The following is a 16,152-nucleotide window of genomic DNA, read 5'->3' as shown; positions in this document are numbered from 1 at the left end:
TGGAGTAGTTTGCACTTCTGGGGTTTCATAGCGCTGGGAATGTTTACAGCTTGACAAGAAGTAAATGTTGAATAACTGCCTTGGACCCCAAAGGCTTCCACAGCACTGCTGAAGGCACTGTAGTTACAGCCCGAGGAATCAGCACAGGGTCGGGAGCCAAGGACTCAGATTTGTAATGGTAATACTGCTGATGACCCGCCAGTTGGCCTCGGGGAAATCTCCTTATCTCAATTCCATGTCAAGGCATGTTGATAACCAAAATAATTTTAGGTCATTGATTAAACATGTCATGATCCAAGTTGTTTGAATTTGTTCTAGTAGGCTTCAAGGGGGAAGAGTATGTAGAAGCTCCTTTGAAGCTAAGGACTTTGTTACCCGAAGGAAAGATCTATTCAGGCAAGATAGCAAAATTTTGAAGAAGTCTCTTGAATAGACATTTGACTTTAGGAAATGTTTTGTTCATGTAACATTTGATTTTTAAACAATCAAAAATCATGGATTGATTTGTTTTTTTTAATTTATAAGGAGTTGAGCAGAAGAAAACTGATGACACACGTTGAGAGATTTTTGTAAGAATGGTGTTTGCATGTAACACAGAGAATCCTCCTCCTATTCGTAATCCTTCTGGTGCTAAATTCTGTTTGGCAAATATCCACATTACCTGCATGTGGCTCTGACAACTCCTTTCGATTTTCTATTTGAGCATGTACTTTATGTCTGTGAGATGTGGCTCACCATAACTGTATGATCTTTAGAGGCAATTAAACTAGCAGGATAATGGAATATGTCAATTGGCAAAACCAAAAATTCAGTCAAGATCTACACAGACACAGCTGGGCCAGAAGTTCATCGTGACATGGGACTGCAGTCAGCAGGGAATAGGTCAGCCAACTGATTGTGCTAAAACTATCAGAACACCAGCTGTGGTATAGCCAGACATACAAGTCGGCCCTCTTTCTCCTTTCCTTCCTTGTGACCAAGTTTACAAGCAAAACCCAGGGTATCTTGTAACTGTAGCCTCTTTTCTTCATACTAGTTTAATGAATACTGCTCATCAGTGAATATGTCATAAAGTCCACTAACATGCCTGTTGCCTCGTAAAAGGCATTTTGAACCCAAGATCATGATGTTCACCTCATATTTGTTTGCTTTATGCACTGTTAGTATACTTCTCTATTTAACTGTGTTAAGAATGTGCTTTGCCTGAAAGCTGCTTTACTGGTGAAATATTAATAAACTACTGAGGTTTTTCAAGATTTAATGTCCAATGAGCTTGATGGCTGATCAGAAAGATTTAGGGTCCATTATGTCAGATCATTTCAACATAAAGACATTTTAAGTAGAAAGCACATATGTCTTGTTCAACATCTTTGTCGGTGACATGGACAGTGCACCCTCAGCAAGTTTGCTGATGACACCAAGTGTGTGGAGAAGGACTTGGGGCTGTTGGTCAATGAGAAAATGAACACAAGCCAGCTTCAGTGTGTGCTTGCAGCCCAGAAAGCCAGCCATATCTTGGTTTCACTGAAGGCCTGCAGCTGTTGCTGAATAGACACTAAAGCTGCTGCCTTGAGCAAAGGCAAGATACCACTGCTCTACTTGTAACTTTCCCTGGACAAGGCAGTAGTTTATGTAATTTGTGTAATTACAGACATGTAATTTGTGATTTTTGGATATATTTGGGTTTAATACCAGTCTTGTTCAACATCTTTGTCGGTGACATGGACAGTGGGATTGAGTGCACCCTCAGCAGTTTTGCCGATGACACCAAGCTGTGTGGTTCGGTTGATAGGCTGGAGGGAAGGAATGCCATCCAGAGGGACCTTGACACACTTATGAGCTGGGCTGATGCCAACCTCATGAAGTTTAACCATGACAAGTGCAAGGTCCTACACCTGGGTGGGAGCAATCCCAGGCACAGCTGCAGGTTGGGCAGAGAAGAGATTCAGAGCAGCCCTGAGGAGAAGGACTTGGGGGTGTTGGTCAATGAGAAACTTAACATGAGCCGGGTTCAGTGTGCGCTCACAGCCCAGAAAGCCAACCGTATCCTGGGCTGCATCAAAAGGAGTGTGAGTAACAGGTTGAAGGAGGTGACCCTGCCCCTCTACTCTGCTCTTGTGAGACCTCACCTGGAGTACTGTGTGCTGTTCTGGTGTCCTCAACATAAAAAGGACATGGAACTGTTGGAATAAGTCCAGAGGAGGGCCACAAGGATGATCAGGGCACTAGAGCACCTCCTGTATGAAGACAGGCTGAGAAAGTTGGTGCTGTTCAGCCTGGAGAAGAGAAGGCTGCATGGAGACCTCATAGCAGCCTTCCAGTATCTGAAGGGGGCCTTTAAGGATGCTGGGGAGGGACTCTTCATTAGGGACTGTAGTGATAGACAAGGGGTATTGGGTTAAAACTTAAACAGGGGAAGTTTAGATTGGCTGTAAGGAGGAAGTTCTTTACTGCAAGGATGGTGAGGCACTGGAATGGGCTGCCCAGGGAAGCTGTGAATGCTCCATCCCTGGCAGTGTTCAAGACCAGGTTGGATGAGGCCTTGGGTGATATGGTTTAGTGTGAGGTGTCCCTGCCCATGGCAGGGGGTTTGGAACTAGATGATCTTAAGGTCCTTTCCAATCCTAACTATTCTATGATTCTATATACCAGTAACAAACAGTGACATTTTTGAATCAGTGGTAATACCAGCACATGTATAGAACTGCCTTAATGTGGCAAAAATGCAATGTCTGAGACCCCTGGAACATTATTTTAGAACATCTTTAGGAACATCTGGTAATAGAGGCTAGTGCAGATTATTGTTAAGTCTCTAAATGTAATATTTTTTGTATTAGCATAATCTAAAGTCTCTCAACTGCTACTAAGTAAAGCAGGTGTATCCTGGAAAATAATTCCTTTGATTTTGCTGGTATCCACTGGTATTAAATTTAAGAGACCTCATATGGGGATTGGAAATTGAATGTGTGGCTGGCATGTAGACTGATGTTTGCAATCTCAAACACATAGAGAATATCAGGGCCGTCAGTAGAGAAATAGTTGTGTGGTTATAGCATTGCTCATGACTGTTCTCAGCATGTGAAGCAGTCCTTTGGGACCAGAGACAGGCAAGTGCAACTGCAAGTTAAGGCAAACATTGTTCTCTAGTCCAGTTGCTGCATTTTCCCACACAGTCCTGGGGTGCATGAGGTACCTCTGTCCCCTGAGAAGGATGACATTCTTAACCCAAGGGTTAGCATATTCACCCTGTTTATGGCAATTTCTTAGCTTCCTTTCAGTATTGTCTTACAAAGAATAATTCAATATCTGTTCATGACAAAGCTGAAGTAATCTCATGCAAAATTCCAGGAGCATGTGAGTCTTTAATTGACCCAGTTCTCCTGACTGGAGGTGGCTCTGACAATTGGAAACTTGGTGAGCAAAGATTAAGGATGCTAAGTGATGTTCTACCTCCATCCAGTTTCCTGCTAAGAAAGGCAAAAGCTAAGCACTGTGAGTGTGTGTGTACCTGCTCTCTCAAAGCTATAGCTAGCTTGCTGGAAAAGGCTCAAATAAATGCAGAAAATGTCCTGAAGCCAAATTAGGTGTAAGGATATCTATAAGATGTTAATATCTATGAAGTTTAATTTCTTCGTCTCCAAATTGGATGATTTCTTTTTACAATATATTGTGCTAAAATTCAGAGTTCATCTCACTTGTGCTTAAAATCTGTACAGCATTGAATGATTTCAGAAAGAATGTCAAATCTGAGGAAACCTGTTACTGAGGATTGCCAACCCTAACCCAAGCATGCTAGTTTATTCCATTACTGTAATGTGAGCATTCTGCACAAGGGCATTTTGCATTCAGCTGAGCCCCAGCATTATGCCTCAAGGGCCAGGATGTAGGCTGGGAATACAGGAGGCTTTAGTTTGGGGAACAGTCTTCCCATAACAAGAATTAGCTAGAGATAGGTGTGACACTCAGTAAGATGTAAGAGAAGACTGGGGCCTCAGAGGTCCCCTCCAGATTAAATGGAAAAAAAAAAAGAAAAAAAGAAGGAATTATTTTTGCTAAAAAGTTAAGGATTCAGTTGCCTTTTCTGCTGCTGCTATGCCAGAATATACAATTGTTAACCTAATGGACTCCAAATACTTTTGTATTCCAGGTTGTTTTCAAACACAGATTGTGCTGTATTGAAAAGTAAGCCCTTCTGAAGGGATGCAAAAGTTACATTAAATGAAATGCCATAAAATTGTGGAACTGATAATGATTCATTGTGAGATAATATTTCAGTAATATGGAAGTTACTTCAATGTTTTTCTCTCCAGTTCAGTTACTGCTAATGAAAAAAAGAAAACGTTTGTTTAAAGGAAAAAGGTTTAAGGTCACTAAATATATAGAATTGATTGTAAAATTAGCTTTCTGGTTTTTTTTTTTGTGTATGTGTGATTAGAATACTTAGCAATAGAGTGACTTAATTCCTTTTTATCTCATCATTGCATAAATTGCAGCACACATCACTAATAATTGTTTACAGGTGAAAAGCAGGGTCCACTATTATTTGGCTCACATGCTATCCTGTGAGTTGGAGATGGTTATACTAAGTTAGTCTTGGTTTAATTTATATGCATCTGGTAAAAGCTTTGTTCCCATGCAGAGATAGTGTCTGCTGTATTATTGAGCAAATTGTTAGAACCTCAAGTATATATATAAAAAATAGATTTTACTGAGCATGTCTGCTGCTTCTTAAACTGGCTTATTTCAAAATGACATTCTAAAGCTTTCAAATTGTTTAGTTCATACAGTACCAAGAAATAGGCAGACTTAGCAAATAATACAAATAAATTCACTGTATAGTTTTACAAGTATTATGTCCAAAATGTGAATAAATGTCACATCTAGGAAATGCAGGTTTATTATTATAGCACTATTATATAGATTTGACTACAAAGAAAAATAAAAATACAGCTACCTTCATACAAAACAATATTCCAGGAAATCAAAGCAGATCAGAAAACTAGGTTACAGATAGTATTAACTGGAAATGTTTTGCTTCCAGCAGACACATAGTGGATTACATGTCTTATGCATGTAATTATGGTTCTAATTCTGCAGCTTTTAATTACATGGAGGATAGTTTTCACACATGTAATTTCTCACTAAACTGAGTAGTGATGGCTTATATGAGTAATTATTCAGACCACTCCCTCTAGGACCCAAAGCTCAAGTGTGTATTTATATATAAAGTTACACATGCAATTAGCATATCAGATTAAGTTGCTAAGGGAGTATCATGTTTGGTGTGTCAGGTACTCCGCAGTCATTTTATATGGTATAAATAGTTAAATATTTTCTTTTGTCTTCTTTTCTCAGTTCCACCTTTCTTACTTGTTTATGTAATTTATATATACATTCTTCTGGATCATACAGAGGGAATTGCATTTGAAGTTGTTTTGTTGTTTGTTTTTTTTTTTTTTTTCCTCAGGACAATTATATGTGGCTGCATCACCCGACATTTACCATTCTTACAAAACCCTCATGGTTTTCTTAGATATGCTTTAGGCTATGTAATTTCTTAATGCTGGGACACATCAGTGAGTTTGACTGTACATGTTCTTTGAACATTTATTTGTAGAAGACAGGCTTGACTGATCACAGGCTTCAGTGATTGTTTTAATACATACCGGAAAACTGACCAAAATAATAGACCAACACATTTATAGTATGATTGTCACTCCATTTCTTTGTACTTAAATTAGAATTGACTTTTAGAGGATTATTTTGTTCAATTTGGTAGAGATGTTATTAGTAAGAATATGATAAATAATGCCATGCAATACCATGTAAATAAAACAAAACATACAGTCCAATCAAACAAAACAAACCAACCCAACACACCTGACACTGTGGAGGCTTCAGAAGTCAAATTTCTGATCCTGAGAGAAAATGTAGGAGATACTATGACAAAATCACTGAAACTGAGCAATAAATTGCTTTTGCTAGCTAGCCTCTGTGGGTGAGAGATTTTCAGGGATCATGTAATTTCATTTGTGTTTGCCTGCATGGCTTCTAGTCACGTTTCTTCCAGCATGAAATGCTTGTGCTTGGCTGCATGAAAAGATGCAGCTGAGCCTCCAGGCTGGTGAAATGCCATGTGACTTTCCACCTGTTCACAGGTTTCACCACTGTTTCAAACTGCAGCAGCAAGTTGTCAGGATGGATGACAAGGTCCATCCTTGTGGGACCATCTTCTTCAATAGAAAGTCATGTGTAATGTGAAACAGAGAGAGAAAAGGGTTGTCTTATAAAATTGGTAGTAACATGTAGCAAATCAAAATATTTTTACTCTTATTCTGTATGGAGTTAATCAGAAAATGGGTGGTGAGTTCCACTCAGGGATATTTTATATTCTTTGTCCCACTGGATATAAAATACTACCTTCTTCCAGAGAAGCTATAGTTGAACCTTGAAAAGCTATTGTATTTAACAGAAAGCATGCTTTGCTAACATATGATGAAGACATATTTACTACTCCATCCATCCATCCATCCATCCATCCATCCATCCATCCATCCATCCATCCATCTCCTTCCTTTTCTTGTCCTTCCCTCAACACAAGGTAGTTTTATACAAAAGACATAATTTTCTAATCCCACTGTTATTGTATGCTTACCATAGCAAATGCTGCTCATGTGTAGACTTCTGTTTTGTCCAGATCTCTTCCTGCATTAAAAGACTTACATAATCGTATTGAGAGAAAGCGTTTAGAGACCTGTAATCCACTGGTCTTACTGAATGACTTTTTACATAATGAGAATCTGTCAAGGGTAAATATGTTGACTAGGAGTTCCGTTAGCACTTAGAAACAAGATATTTACGGAAAATGTACATAATACTAAACACTATAAGAGAAGGAAGAGAAAGCCCATAATGAATCCTTTCAGACTACAGGCAATAAACACATTTAATTTTTAATCTGAAAACTAGTCACATCAGTCATTGTTTTTATATAATTGCATTCACATAAAAATATTTTCATATTTACCTGAAGAATTTTGAAACTAATTTATTTCACATAATGTTGAAGTTTTTATGTTACATTATTTGCAACGTAAGGAGAATGACATTAATTATGGTTCTCTGTTCATTTTCTTAATAAACTGCAAAACAGTGTAGAGGGACTTCATGGTAATAGACTGGAAATTTTGGAATAAAATTAAGATATATCAGTATATTCAAGTGTGGGAGCCTGAGAAAGGTGCATTTATATACAGAGAACTGTAATGAGAGTTACTTTTATTCCTGTGATTGAAATAAGGATTTTTTGTTTAGAAAAGCTTACTGACAAGCTGTATTAATATTGCAGGTTTTGTTTGGTTTTAATTACTGCTGCAAGCCAACAAGTAACTTATAAGAACAGACTTTAAGTTAAATAAATAGTGACATTAACAAATTTGAATTATTCAAAGTGTAGAAAACACCATCCGTGCACAGGCAAAACCAGTATAACTCAACTCAGGAATATTTTAGTTTACAGCAAATTTAATGCATATATCCTGTGAATAAAGACAAAAGGACTGAAGTAGAACAACACTGAAATGAAGCAATTACCATTTTCTTTTGTACCGAAAGCACAGTAACATTCTCATTCATTGATCAGCATGAGTGTTTGCATGTCATTATACTATTTAGAGTATTTTTAAGTTTGACCTCCCATTTTTCGCTGACAAAAATCGCATTTCCAGTCTCCTTCCTGTTGTATTCCAGTGGCTGGAAAAAATGAAGACTGAAAATCTACAACATTGCTTTATTTCTTAATTTGAAAGAAGCATCAGTACTTTTGGGCAGTGGTGGTTTCATCTTGGTTTGACATTGTGCGCTGTTGTGCCTGACTTCCGTCACATGGAGCGTACACTTGTTATCTAGTGTAGGAGAGTAGGAGATCAGTGGCAGGAACATGATCCATTTAGATAGTGCCAATCCTGTTAGAATTCTACTTAATCTATTAATTTTAGATAGTCTAAAGATAAGATGATACAGATTTTTAGGAACAAACTAATGATGAATAAATCTGCAGCCAGCTTTGACTTAAGATTTGAAAGGACATTATCTTTCCAAGGTCCAGTCCTTTAAATACTAATGTTTACATACTCATAATGAAGCAAGACACATAGTTATAGGCTACATATGTGAATTCTTTGAGTCCTGTATCCAAAAATCCAAATTCAAAAAATTGCAACTGACTGAAAATTTACAATTCACTGACTTGCTGAAGCTTACTTTGGAAGATGAGATTACCTGTTCTTAAAGGTTCTACACAACTAACCATGAATAAACACTGTACCCACTTCAGGACACCAAGATATATGGTAATGAACACTGGGTAGGTGTTACCATTTACTAATCCACCAGAAACCAGACTTGCATTACTTGGGTTTTCAGAACATGTGGTTAAGCAATCTGATTTCAGAAGGAACATGGAGCTTTCAAGAAGCACAGAACAGAGTCCAACTTCCTGACCACCTTCCTCTGAACTAAATAAAAGCAGAGCGCAGAGTTCAAATGCCCACAGATCCTCAAGGACTAGCAGTGGCACTCCAAATATGTACATTCTCCTGCAGCTTTTGCTGTATTTTCCATGAATTTGTTTAGTCAGGATGACTGTGAAGGAGATGATCCCATTTAAATCAACACACAACAATTACACCTTGTCTAGACAGATTGAAGCAGTAGCACCAATAAGTACAGGCCTGATTTTGTTCGAACGCTGCCAGGGATCTGAGGACCTTGATTATGTAGAAACCCCATCCTATGAAATGAAATACATGTATTTCACATGGAGTGAAATACAGTAAAAAGGAACGTGGAGTCGTCTTATAAAACTGAATTCGCATGAGAATGGAGCTACGCTGGATTTATGGGTAGAACTTGCAATATCCTTCAGCGTAAGGATAGTCTCTAGCCTGTAATTCAGGCCTCCACCTACTGTCTTTTCTCTATTATTTTCTTTCCCACGTACAAAATGACCGGATTCAAATTTGTCACGTTTTTTCTCCCCATATCCAGTTCTCTTAAGTTTTAAAGAATAAAGTGCTTGCTGAAGTTTTTCAAAGTATGTTTAGTTCTGAACTCAAAAATACTAGCTGTTTATGAGTGTCGTCCACATCATTTTATTTAACAAGCATCAAGACTATTGTCTAGGAACTTCACAAAACATGTCTGGTTGCTACTGTTTAATAATGTGCCCATAATAATCGCTGCAGAGGAATAATAAATTACTAATCCCCAATATTACAGGGCCTTTGTATTCGGCCATGGAGTGCTTCATACACCTATGGCACTAGAAAGTATGAACCATGCTTTCTTGATCGGGTGGTGTGTGTTCACAGTAACAGGAGGTATTTCCATAAAGTTACACAAGAAACACCATCAAACATGGGTCCTTTTACAAAAACATAAAGCTTGTCTGCAAAATTAGTGTCTGTCCCCCCAGCTTTACATGTAAATGTAGACAATTCCATAAGGAAGCACTGGAAAATTTTACGATGCTCTTTCATTTACCTGCCAAAATTGCCATGTATCAAGCTGGACCAGTCCTACAGGCTCCCTGCTTCACAGGTTAATCAGACAAGAGTGAGGCAGGAAACTGAGAGGCATTTTCATCTATCTCTGGTTTTCTGCAAAGAATTCAAGAACTTGCAGAAATGTGACAGTCCATAAACAGGCATCAATCCCTGCCTGCCAACCTGAGAGAGGATCCCTCTGCATTATAGAAAGGTCTGCTTTAAATTTTTTTTTTTCTTCTAAAATCTATTTTCAAAAATGACCACCTCTGCTGTGGGCAGATTCATTGCTCCTATTTCCATAGTTAATTGTGAGATGCAAACCGTTAACTTCTACAAAAAGAAAAATTGGAACCAGTTGCCTTTCTGTAGGGGAACACAAACTCATGGTACATGTGGATGAGAACTCTTGCTGGGATTTTTCTGAATACGCAACTCTCCCATTTTTCTCCCTGGGAAAAATTGGGAAGTGATTAGTCATTCATGTACGCAATGCCAGTCCATGCACTGGGGTTTGTACAACCCAGTCTAATTCAGCAGAGTTTGGTATCAAACACAGCTTAGGCTGTTTTCTCCCTCCTCCCCCCCTCCCCTCCAACTATTAGCAAATCCAAAATAGAGGTTGTTCACATGCTTTTTCAAGGTTTTCATCCTTCCCCTTTTCCTCCACCAAAATAATATTTTGTGTGTATGATTAAATCCCCTTTAGTATATTCATTTTGTTACAAAACACCTGCATTAGCCTCCGAATTCATGTTACTCTCCAATACTGTAAACAGTGACCAGTAGCAAACACTAGAGCCTGTTGAAGAACAAAAAATACAGGCTTCTGCGAATAGCCATCTATTAATAGCAGACAAATCCCTGCTATAGCCAGCAGTGGTAATACCCTGATACTTCACAGTTAACCGTTACAAGTCCAACACATGAAGATATCATCCTATGCTGCAGGCTGATGTGCATCTCTTCAAAGAAGAAGAAACAAAGCGTGCATTTTATGATACTGAGAGGCAGTTCTGCTTTGTTTTTCAAAGTGCTACGTTTAAATTCTCAGCTCATCCAAGTGACCCATTCTGAGATGAAAGGTGAGGTGTGGAAGAGACTGACAGGGTCACTCTGGTCAGCCCCACACCACCCTAAGAGAGTTTCACCACACACACAGCCAGGACAATAGCGATAATGAGCACTGCAGAGAAAATAATCCCAGCTAGAACCTTGCTGATATCACAGAAGGGTTTATTTTCCTCCACGGAGATCATGCCAATAGAAGATGCGCCGACGCTGATGGTGGATTTTAGTTCGGCCCCCGGGTCTTGCTTAGCCTCTACTGTCCACTGGGGGACATTGACCTTCATTTCCATCTCGTACATCATCTCTCCTACCTGGTTAATCTCATTTTCGAGGTCTTTCAAATCCACCACGTCTATATTGTGCTCGGCCTCATATTTCATGTTCTGGACGCTCATGGCCCTGGCAGCCACGCCAGAGGTTCCCCCACTCATGCCTGTTTGGATCAGGTGCTTTTTGGGGACGTTCAGTGGGAACTCGTGGCCCAGCTCCAGGGCTCTCCTCATGTCTATCTCCAGGATCTCTAGGCACGTGGAGAAAATCACCCATAGCCTCTCGAACTCAGCTTTATCTTCCTTACTCACGGTTTTGTCCTTCAGGACCGTGGTGAGCTTGTTCCTGTTGGCCACCGCTAGCTCCTGGGCTTTCTGCCGGGTCTTCTTGAGCTCTTCGCGCAGGTTCTGAGAGTCCGAGGTGCCGCCGATGGTCAGCACCATGTGCCGGTAGCAGGCGGTCACCTTGTTGAGCGCGTCCAGCAGCGCTTTGCACTCTTCCTTCACCATGATCCCGGCGGCGGGTGCCTCCGCGCCGGTCTGCCCTGCTTCTGCTCCGCCCGACTACCCGGTACCGGGACCAGGGAGCTGCCAAAGGCGGATGCTACCAGCACACATGGCAGGCAGTGGCTTCAGGTCGCGCTGCATTCAGCACCCTCTCGCCCGCCTCGCTTCCTCGCCGGCTGCTCAGGCGGCTCCGACGTCTCCGGGAGCTCGGGCTGGCTGCGAGGAGCTCCGAGGGACAGACAGCATCGCTCCCAGCCCGCTACTGCCGCTGTGCCGGGGAAGCGAGGTGGATCATTCCGCACCGCGCTGAAACGGGACTCCCGTAGATCGGGCGCCGCTTTTTGAAAAGCGCCGAACACTGAAGAGGGAGGAGAAAAATCAGATCAAAAGAAAGCAAGGCTCTCGAGGGCGACAGCCGACGGCTGGCTAAGGCTGGCTGTCCCCGGCCGCCGACACTCACGTTCAGCCCACCCCAGCTAGAAGCCTGCGGGGTCACATGCTGCCACCTGGGGAGTGCTCGCTGCTGCGGGCGCGCCTCTGCCCGGCGCTATAAGGCCTCTCAGGCTCCGCCCCACCCCAAGCTCCAATTCCGCGGCGGCTGCCAGGCTCCACGCTTGTTTCCCGTCGGCGCCTGGTCATTGGCTTCGTGCGGCGCTGTCGCCGCGCCGGACCCGCCCTGGATTCCGGTAGGGCTTGGCCGGGGCGCGGAGCGGCTGGGGGAGGTGGGCCAACAGCGGCACTCCGCGGCTGGGCAGGAAGGGAGGCGATGTTGTCGGTGTAAGTAGGGCTCCCTCCTCGGACGCCCCGGCTCGGTGTCCGGCGACTGGACGCCTTCCTGCGGCGCCGGTTACGGGACCTGCTCTAGGAAGCTGCCGCCAGGCCCCAGGGGGGTCGCGTGAGTGCCTCTCCGCCCCTCCGTGACCGGCAGGCTCGGCTGCGGCCTGCCCGCCGTGCTGTGGCAGGGGCTCTGCCGCGGCCTGCGCCCGGGACGGAGCGGCGGGGCGGGGCGGCGGTGTTCGGCTCTTGCTGGCTCTTTGGCCTGGCGGCACGGGGCGGTACCTGCGGTCTCGTCGGCAGCCGCCTTCTGTCTCGTTCGTCCACCAGAAAGTGCTGTGTGTAGTGTTGCCCTTCACGTAACGCCAGGTTGGGTACGCGGGGTCAGTGCGGTCGGGTTCCGACTAGACCCCATAGCGCTGTGCTGGGAGAGAGCTCACCGCATCCTCCTTCTGTAACGGGGTGTTTGGGAAGGGCTGGTGCGCACTGAGAGTGCCTGCAGTTAGCAATTGAACATCGCAGTGTAGGAAACACACCGGTTCCTTGCTGACCCGAAGGATGCCTCATAGACAAGTCTTGTGAGTGTGCTGAAGCACGATATTATGGTTAGTGGTGGATAGTAGGCCATGCTTATATGTATATCTGAGCTGTCTAGAAGACCAGAATTGATGGTGTTGAATGCTACAGAATAAACTAAGCTGTGTTGTCTCCAGCACATGAGGCATCTTTGCCAGTGTGGAGTTCTGGAAAGAGAACTTGCTTGACAGAACATATGCTGCTGCATATGCATTGATGTTTGTGTTTTTCTGATATTAAAGTAGCTTGAAAAAAATATGAAGACATGCTGTGATGAGAAAGGGAGGCATGACTCCCTTATCATGCCACCATTGTAGTGCTGTGTGTGCTATGAGCAAGGTAACTTGCTGTGAAGAACAGAGTTCAGGCAGACTGCATTTTTGGTGCTGAGCCTAGCCTGTACAGTCTTCTAAACTATGTTTCTTTTGGATCTTAGTAGCCTGGACTCTACTGACTGTTTTTTTTTTTTTGTTGTTCTGCCTTAATTTTAGCCCTAATTCTAAGCCATAAGTAGCTTCTGCTGCAAGTTGCCACCTGTGGAAGAAACTTCTGTAGATTGCCAAGTTACTACAGAGTAAACTGAGTAGCTCTCCTGATTTGTGTGTTGGAAGCCTAGATATGAACCAGTAATGTCTGTTTCCTTATAGGAATAAAGAAACACAGAAGATTTTGACCTCATTGTAAGTAAAGTCTTATAATTGCTTAATCATTGTCAGGTGGAAAAAGGATTAGCTCTGGGTTTGAATCTGGAGTCCTGTGTGACTTAAGTGTTAAGCTAATTGCAAACTAAATGATGCATATTTATGTGTGTACTATAGTAGCTGTGTTTAGTCTGCCACATATCACTAAAATTACTTTTCATTGTGGCACATCAGAATCTTGAAACTGCTTCTCTGAAAGTGGCTGAAAAGGGGGGAGTGTTGTTTCAGGAGCATGTGACTACTTAAATCTGAGGGTGGCAGCAGTTGTAATCTATATCAGATAATACCTAAATACATCTTTAGGTGCGTCATGTGGGAAGAAAGGCTGTTATTTAGATTAGTTCTAAATTAAGTTCAGCTGCATGCAATTATACAATTCAGGCAGATTGTGGAAACGCTTAAAAATCAGTTATATTTGTCAGACAGACATGGTGTTCTGAAATCCAGATCTTTATACTGCCTTCAAAGATAATGCCAGCTAACTGAAATGTTGTATTGGGAAGTTAGGATGGAGTGTAAAACTCCTTAAAAATAAATTGGGGTGTAGCATGATGAGTAGGGACAGATGTGTTTCCTGGTTCTGTGGAAAGACTTTCTTGCAATTGATGTTAATGATCATAGTCTTCCTATTTCAGTACCCTTAAAAATGTTTGCAAAGTATTGTGATGGTTCTTGAATGTCACTGCTTCTTAAATCCTATATCTTTAATAGACTTGTAAATAGAATTTTAAGTGAATACAAGTCTGTTTTGTTTAAGTGGTTGATGAGCCTTGCCTGGTGGCTTACTTCTGGAGGAAGCTTCTATAAGAATTCAGTCTGTGGAATGCTGTAGCCTGGGAAAGCTTGAAGCCACTGTGAAATGAGTGGGGAAAATAAGGATGGGGTACAGTGAAAATGAAACATGACTTTGAGCCCTTCCCTCACCCAGATAACTCTATATAACTTCCTCCCATAACTATTCTGTGACTTGCTTTCTGCTAAGCATTTTGTTAATAAAGTGGCTTGATCCATGGGACGAATCTTAATTTATATAATGGAAGACTGTTAGACTGCTATGTCTGTGTGAGGGTATTTACTGCCAGAAAGCTTTTAATTACCTGAGGCTGGTGTATGGTGCATTATGTAGCTTTGAAACAGTAGTGGTGGTTAAAATAATTTATTTTGCTAGTTAGAAGAACTTACCTGCTGAATTGTGTTTCAGCTTTCCTTACCCTTGCTCTGCTCCTTAGAGGAGGGAACTAGTGTAATTTTACACTGTTTCTCTTTTCTAGATATTTTCGTAATGACCTGATGTTTATCTTACTGTAAGTCTTAGAGCTGGCCTGCATGGACTTGGTTATCCTATTCAGGTATACAGAGAATGGACTACATTCCTGTCCAGTTGTCTGGTCTAAGGACAATCTGGACTAAGGTTCAGGGTTGCTGGCTTCAGTTCCCCTGTATTTCTGCGGGTGGCCTATGCTGGGTCTGACCCCACATACTGGTTTCTTTACAGACTTGCTGCTAGTCTTGGAACTGATACCAACCTTATGTGGTTTGCTGTGAGCAGGGGTTGTCTAGCTCTGTAGTCAAGAAATGGTGGTACCTACTGTGACCCATGTCTTGGCAGTACCATGTTCAGACCCACAGCACCCTCAATACACAGGCTGGGGAATTACACTGCTGTTTCGCCTCAGTAGCTAAGAATCAGAAAACTGGCTTACGTAAAATATTTTTAATCCTTGTATTTCAGCTCCTTAGTTTTCCTCCCCATCCAAAGAAGTACCTGTGCTGACACCCCTGCAAGCCTGAGCAGGTGGCCTTAAATACAGCTTACTAATATTTGGAGGAAACATCCTTGTTTGAGCAGCTGTCCTGGGAACTTTGTTAATGTTTTACTGTAAATGTTCCTTGTAACTGTTTGTGGTTCACTGACCAGCACTCTGCACTCAGTTCCAGGGCTTGCTTGTGATTAGCTCAGGATTCCTTATCTCAGAATTTAATGGAGCTTTAAAAGCGGTAAGTAAAAGAATGCAAAGAAATCCAGCTATTCCAGTGGATTTCTAAAGCTGTGAGAATTTGGGATCTAGTCTCTGTTGTGAAGAGGAGAATGCAGCTTGTTCCTAATACTTGGCTACAGACAAGATTATCTCAAAAAAATCAATGGAAGTGACTGGATAAAAGTGGGAAGCTTGCCTGTTGGCGAGTGAGGCACTCATATCAAAGTGTAATTTCTGTGGAGGAAAGAAACAGGTGACTGGAGAGTCAAGATAGTATGTTCTTTACCGTCACATCTGAGATAAGAATGCATCCACAGCAAACTCTGGTGATAATACACTGTTACAATAGAATCATAGAACAGTTTTGGTTGGAAGAGACCTTCAGAGGTCATCTAGTCTAACACCCCTGCAATGAGCAGGGACATGTTCAACTAGATCAGGTTGCCCAGAACTACATCCAGGCCTTGGATGTTTCCAGGGGTAGAGCATCCACCACCTCTCTGAGCAACCTGTTTTGATATTCTACCATCCTCATTCTAAAAAGTACAAAATCTGAAACGTCTTACTACTTCTTAAGAATGGGCTTGGTTTTGGAGCTTACGAGGTGGTGGTGAGGGGTCATAACAAAAAAGCTGTATGAGGACTTGATACAAACCGATCTGCCTGTACTCCCCTGTTGCTCGTAGGTGCTGTAAAGTCCCTGGGGGTCATTGTCTGAGAAGGGTGGGAG

General features: G+C 42.1%; 2 protein-coding genes across 4 annotated transcripts in view; one reads left to right on the top strand and one right to left on the bottom strand.

Moving 5' to 3' along the window:
* The window catches only part of ANKRD27 (ankyrin repeat domain 27), a 56,333-nt gene that overhangs the window by 316 nt on the left and 39,865 nt on the right, over positions 1-16,152 (top strand). Inside the window, exon 1 of one of the 3 annotated variants that reach the window (XM_062604891.1) lies at positions 11,959-12,078. The exons of 1 other annotated variant lie outside the window; for it this stretch is intronic. The gene's annotated coding sequence lies outside the window, so the exon portion shown is untranslated. Of the gene's footprint in view, positions 1-11,958; positions 12,170-16,152 lie in introns of those variants that run through there. One more of the 3 variants, XM_062604890.1, reaches the window with a different exon arrangement.
* Positions 7,596-11,967, bottom strand: RGS9BP (regulator of G protein signaling 9 binding protein). The gene is made up of 2 exons (XM_062604897.1): positions 11,864-11,967; positions 7,596-11,750 (listed from the first exon to the last, which is right to left on the bottom strand). Exon 2 carries the CDS (start codon positions 11,393-11,395, stop codon positions 10,682-10,684), a length of 714 nt encoding a protein of 237 aa, XP_062460881.1. The 5' UTR covers positions 11,396-11,750; positions 11,864-11,967; the 3' UTR covers positions 7,596-10,681.

Source organism: Pezoporus occidentalis, unplaced genomic scaffold (assembly GCF_034315485.1).
Source record: "Pezoporus occidentalis ecotype Australia unplaced genomic scaffold, CSIRO_AGI_Poc_V1 ctg89, whole genome shotgun sequence".
Classification (NCBI taxonomy): Eukaryota; Metazoa; Chordata; class Aves; order Psittaciformes; family Psittacidae; genus Pezoporus; species Pezoporus occidentalis.
The sequence above is the reverse complement of the archived record's forward strand: the minus strand, read 5'-3'. Positions and strand labels throughout refer to the sequence as shown.

Coding starts and splice junctions, on each gene's coding strand:
- RGS9BP (XM_062604897.1), bottom strand. CDS start 11,395: ATGGTGAAGGAAGAGTGCAAAGCGCTGCTGGACGCGCTCAACAAGGTG.